The sequence below is a fragment of the Psammomys obesus genome, unplaced genomic scaffold (assembly GCF_907164565.1).
Source record: "Psammomys obesus unplaced genomic scaffold, mPsaObe1.curated_primary_1811, whole genome shotgun sequence".
Lineage (NCBI taxonomy): Eukaryota > Metazoa > Chordata > Mammalia > Rodentia > Muridae > Psammomys > Psammomys obesus.
The window spans coordinates 15880125-15886124 of record NW_026585742.1 but is presented as its reverse complement, the minus strand read 5'-3'; the positions used below and the strand labels follow the sequence as shown (position 1 = coordinate 15886124).

The window sequence follows — 6000 nt, the reverse complement described above, 5'->3', positions numbered from 1 at the left end:
AAACAAATGTCTTCAATAGGTCCCCAATGGAAATAACTACAAAAGAAACTAAAATTAAAAACAACAGCAACAACAAAATATAAAAAGAGCTCCACATAGTTTATACAGAGAAGGATGACTCTAAACTAGGAGGATAAATTATGGGCTTATCTAGATTTTACAGACACTTTTTTGTTATGGTGAACTGCTAATTTCTAAGAGATTTCCCATAGGATAGAGAAAGAGAGTGGGAGGGAAGACACACAGACAGACGAACAAGGAGATAGAGATATTACCTGTGGTCTTTGATAAATCACTCTGGCATAGAAACTGCAACAGGTACCATGCTCATCAGTCTGGAAAGGCATACAAAGACTAAAAATATTACACAAAGCACATGAAAGCAATAAAATTATTTGAAGAACCTGTTAAAAACACAGTCATTACCTGGAGGATTTCTCTTAAGCAGTGGACAACTGGAGGCTGGTAAAGCTTAGAAATGGGGTCTCCTTCAATTGCATCAATTTGTCCCAGACTCGGATGTGCAGAGAAGATATAACAGAAGAAAGGAGGAGGCAGATGAGTCTTTATCTGTTTGGCATAAAGGAATATGCAGAGTAAGAATGTCCTGTTAAAACATTCAAAAAATGCTATTAACATAAGTTCTGTAGTATACACGTGCTTGGCTTGGTGATGTAGGCCTGTAATCTCAGCCTGGGAGGCAGAAACACAAGTTCAAGGCCCGCTTGGGCTATAGGAGGACTGTATATGCAGCCTTCATCACTTAAGTGAGACCTACATAACTTAGTGTAAAGCATGAAGGAGGCCTTAGCTTCCATTCATGAGACTGGAATGAACACAAATGCACGCACATACACATACACACATGCATGCATGCACACACGCTCCCTAAGAAACCAGCTAAGAAGCTGGGGAAATGGTTCAGTAAGTCAAGTACTTGTCACAAAGTTAAGTTCCCCAGAACCCACAAACAAGTTTGTGTGAGGACAGAAGGACCCCAAAGGCTCACTGGCCAGGCAATCTAACCAAAATGGTGAGCTCCAGGCTCAAGAGAGATCCTCTGTCAAACACTTGAGATGGAGAAATAATTAAAGAAAGATATTCTGACATCAAGCTTTGGCATCCACACATGCCTGTTAGAAGGATGAATTAGTGCACTAGAGCATGCACATACACACCACATAGACAAGAGAGGAGGGTAGTTGAGGGAGGGAGAGGGAAAGGGAAAGAGAGGTGTGTGTGTGTGTGCGCTTGCGTATGAGCGAGAGAGATAGAGACAGAGACAAAGACAGAAACAGGAAAGTTGTAGCCCAAAGCAGCCACCCTGATGAACAAGCCAGTAGAAGAAACTTCATTATTTGTTTTGCAGCTTCTGAGTCACTACAATGAACGATGTGGTGAGAAAAAGAGAAATTTGTGTTGACCATCTATGGATTTTACCTAGTGTATGTTTTAATTGCTAGTCAAGTGCCAAGGGATGGGAAAGACATGGCGTGTGCTTCCAGGATAAGGCTGAGACTTTGACTTGCAACATGCAACGTGCTATACACATGGAAAGCTGAAGCAGAAGGACTGTTTAAGGTCAGTATAGGCTCCAGAGTAAGGCCTATTTTGTATTTCTAACAAAAACCGAAATACAAACAAAAATTCATCAAGAATTTACCAGAGCAGCAGGGAAAAGAACCATCAGAACGCTGGCACTGGAGAGGAGCTGCAGTCACAGTCCTAGATGACATTCCTACATCACTCCAGACAAAGGAACTAGTTGTACAGTTCTTATTGCCCAAGGAATGACATATACCATATGAGTGCAGTAGGAGTGCCTAACTCGTATCCTGAGAAGGGCAGTTGTCTGTACTCTCAGCAGTTTTTCAAGGTTGGGCTTACCTCTTCACTGGGATGGGTACAGGAAGGCTCGATCAGAGGTATCACTGGGGGCCACATAGTGTCAATTAAACTGAAAAGCCCTGGTGTTCTGGAACAAGAAAAGACACTGTTGGAAGCATTAATCAACAAACATTTGCCAATAAAGTACCAGACAGTGTACTTAAAGAAGACAGTTCTTTACACCGTGATGAACCTGCACATGAAAACAAATATGCAGAAAACACCTGAAGAACAGGCACCTCCTCAACTCCAGCACAAGGAGCCTGAGTAGGAAGATCAAGAGATATTCTCACTACCTACCAATAGTAAGAATAACAACAACAACAACAAAAAACCCTCAAAATAATAACAACAGTAAAATCAGGGCTAGAGAGATGGCTTAGTGGTTAAGAAGAAGCTGTTCTTCCAGAGGACCTGGGTTCAATTTCCAGTACCCACATGGCAGCTCACAACTGATGTGACTACGGTTGCAGAGGATCCGACGTTCTCACAGACATATATTCAGAGAATACACCAATGCACATAAAATAAAAATAAATATAAAAAGTAAGAAACAAATTCAAATGTCCTTATGTACATAGCAGTGACTAAAAGATATAAGCTATTTTGAATGGTTATCTGAAAATGGTTTAGAGGCAACATTTATATTTCCCCTTAGGATTGTTTTGTATGTATGTATGTATCTATGTGTGTATATGCATATATGATTGTTTTATATAAGCGGATATGTATATATAAATCTATAAAACATGCACAGTTAAAATGTATAAACATGTATGCCTTATATATAATTATCACTACTACTGTGAATATACATGATGTCTATGTGGGTACATGTGCCACAGTGGGAAACACTTTTATCCACTGAGTCATTTTGCTGGCCCTTACTTTTTGAATTTTGACAAAAGTTTTAGGCTGATGGCACATACTTTTAATCCTAGCACTGGAGAGAGAGAGAGGGAGGGAGTCCATGTCAGAGACAGCCCCTGTACCCCTTATTAGGGAACCCCAGGGAGACGGAGCTGCCTATCAGCTACATCTGAGCAAGGGGTCTAGGTCCTCTCCATACATGGTCCTTGTTAGGTGCATCAGTCTCTGCAGGTTCCCTGGGCCCAGCTTTGTTGGCTCTGCTGGTCTTCTTATGGAGCTCCTGTCTCCTCCGGGTCCTTCTATTCCCCCAGTCTTTCCTACAACTCCCTGCGCTCTGCCCAAAGTTTGGCCGTGATTCTTAGCATATGCTTCGATCCCCTGCTAGGTGAAGTCTTTTTCAGCTACTAAAAACAAGGAAATCATGAAATTTGCAGGGAAAGGAATGGAACTAGAAGAGATCTTACTGAGTGAGGCAACCCAGAACCAGAAATACATACATTTAAGCAGATATTAGCCATATAATTCCGGATAACCATACTACAATCCACAGACCTAAAGAAGCAAAATAACAAGAAGCACCCTAAGGAGGATGCTTAATTCTCATTCAGAAGGGCAAATAGAATAGACACTGGAAGCACTTGAAGAGAGGGAAAAGGATGGGAGCCTACCATAGATGTCCTCTGAAAGACCTTCAATTTCTTATCCTCCTACTGCCAGTTCCCAAATGCTCTGTAACAAGCATATACCACTGTATTCCATTTAGGCAGTGCTGGGGATGGAACCAAAGGCTCTGTGCATGCTGGACAAACATTCTATAAACTAAAAGCCTACCCCTATTTCAAAAACAAACATACAGATGCTTTTCAACTTAGGTACATTGGGGTTATATTCTGCTAAACTCATTGTAATTTGAAAATACCATGTGTCAAAAACACATCCAGAGGCTGGCTCAGAAGGTAGGTTCCTAGTACCAATGCTGGGAGGTTCACAGCTATCTGTAACTCCAGCTCCATGGGGTTTTGTGGTATTTTGAAAAGAATCGTGCCCATATGCTCATATGTCTGAATGCTTAATAATGAAGGAGTAGTATTACTTAGGAAGAATGAGGGTGAGTAGCCTCATTGGAGTAGTGTGGCCTTGTTGGAGGAAGTGTGTCACTGGGGGAGGGAGTTCAGGTTTCAAAACCTCAGTCCCAGTGATTCTCTTTTTCTGATGCCTGTGGATCTGGATGTAGACCTCTCTCTTAGCTCCTTCCTTCTCCAGCACCATGTAAGCCTGTGTGCTGCCGTGTTCCCCAATATGATGAAAATGGACTCAACTTTGAAACTGTCAGCAAGCTCCAATTAAATGCTTTCTTTTAAATCATCATGGTCTTGGTGTCTCTTTATAGCAACAGAACATACTATATACATAGTGTGTACAAACATATGCAGGCATGCACACATATACATAAAAAAGAAATTTAAAAAATTAATTTGCCTAACTTCCCAAGCTTGGCAGCAGTGCTCAACAGCAGAGTGAACCGCTTCCCCTGTGATTGCAGAGTTGAGTGGGAGCTGCAGTTTTTGGAAAGACAAAAATTTAAAGTATAAGCCAGGTGTGCAACTTAGATGAAATTCTAAGCACTGGGAGGCTGAAGCTACAGGATGTCTACTAATTTCAGGTCAACCTCAACTATATAATGAGACCCTGTCTCAGAGCCCTCTCTCCCCCAAAGTATTTGTTGAGTGCACATCACTTTTGTACCACCATAATATAAAGAAATTATTAAATTGAACCACTGTAAATAAGGGACTGTCTGTGTGTGACTTGTAGGTTAACAAAAGTTATCTAGCATAAAATATAGTCAAATAGTCTTAAAAAAATCTATGAGTCCACTTATATATTCTGGTCTAAGATTTGTGTTTCTAAGACAAAACCCTGGACCTCTGATCTAGCCCCTCATTAACAGAGAAAGAAGTCATATGGGTTCTGTTTTACTTCCACTTTTACAAACATGTGAAACATTACTCTTGGACTTTGTGTTTTCCCTTCTGTAAATGGTGATGTCTGATAGAGTTATTGCAAGAAACAAAAGAAATGAGCAAGAGGGCTGGGGACATCACTCAGGTGGTGGAATGTATGCCTAACATGCACAAAACCCTATGTTCCATCCCCAGCACTAAATAGGGCACAGCAACACAGACCTGTAATTCTAGCACTCAGGGAGTAGAAGCTAAATGGTCAGATGTTCAAATGAGTTTGACACTAGCTTGGGCTACATTACTTTATTAAAAAAAAAAAAAAAAAAGCCCCTACGAGAATTTCTAGGTCTAGAGCAGGACCTACCATGTTAGCCATCTTATGTTGCTGTACTTAAAACTGTTATAGTTAGAGACATTTTTTTGGTGCTATTTTTTCTTAAAAGTGTTTATACTTTAAGTAAAACAACAGTCTCTCATTACACCCCAAGGCAGACTTGGAACACTATATACAATGGTCTTTGCTAGCTGTAAACTCACCATTCTTCCCCCCTAGGCAGGCCTTGAAGCTTTGCCAACCTGCTTCATTCTTCTGCATAGCTGAGATTACAGAACATCACAGGATTATGATCACAGTCCACTCAATGCAGCATTTTAATCCCAGAGTTCTTCATGAAGAAACTGAATAGAAGTAGTGCAAGAGACCAGTGCAAAAGATGCTCTTTTGATATGACACTAAAGGGACGGTGTCAGCTCAGTGCCACAGCACTTGCCCAAAGCACCACTAAGATGGAAATAGCCCTTCCTACAGAGTAAATAGAAAAGTGCTTGAGTTTCCCAACAAGCTCAATCCATGAAAACAGGCTTCTGTGGTCAGTTAGGGTTGTATATGGCATCTCTGTGGTTTGTTTACAAGAGCTCTTAGCTACAGGCTGTAGGGAGACCGTAGAATAACAAAGGTTGTGAGAAGATGAAGAAAAGGTACTTGCAAAATTCTGTTAAGCCAGCCATTCCTGAACAAATACAAAAGAAACACACATATTAACACACAAAAAAGGAAATTTCGTGGAGCCCCACCTCTAAACAAACAACCACAGACAACTAAGGAATGCTGAGGGGAAAAAATAGTCTTTCCCAAAGATGAGTCCCAATGGTCAGAGATAATGCCAATGGTCATCCCTAACATACAAAAGTAATAGTAAGCACATGAGCAAGTTGTATTTTTATATTTATAAACTATGTGAGTGTGTGCATGTGTGCCCATGCATGTGCGCACAAGTGC

The 6000-nt window shown here is 40.9% G+C and overlaps 1 protein-coding gene across 1 annotated transcript in view; it reads right to left on the bottom strand.

Moving 5' to 3' along the window:
• Positions 1 to 256: 256 nt before the first annotated feature.
• The window catches only part of LOC129670528 (DNA repair-scaffolding protein-like), a gene marked incomplete at its 3' end in the record, with an annotated part of 244997 nt that continues 239253 nt past the window's right edge, over positions 257 to 6000 (bottom strand). Inside the window, exons 12-14 of the mRNA XM_055599034.1 lie at positions 1888 to 1975; positions 427 to 570; positions 257 to 335 (exon numbers count right to left, since the gene is read on the bottom strand). Of these exons, the coding sequence (XP_055455009.1) occupies positions 257 to 335; positions 427 to 570; positions 1888 to 1975 (311 nt within the window). The remainder of the gene's footprint in view (positions 336 to 426; positions 571 to 1887; positions 1976 to 6000) is intronic.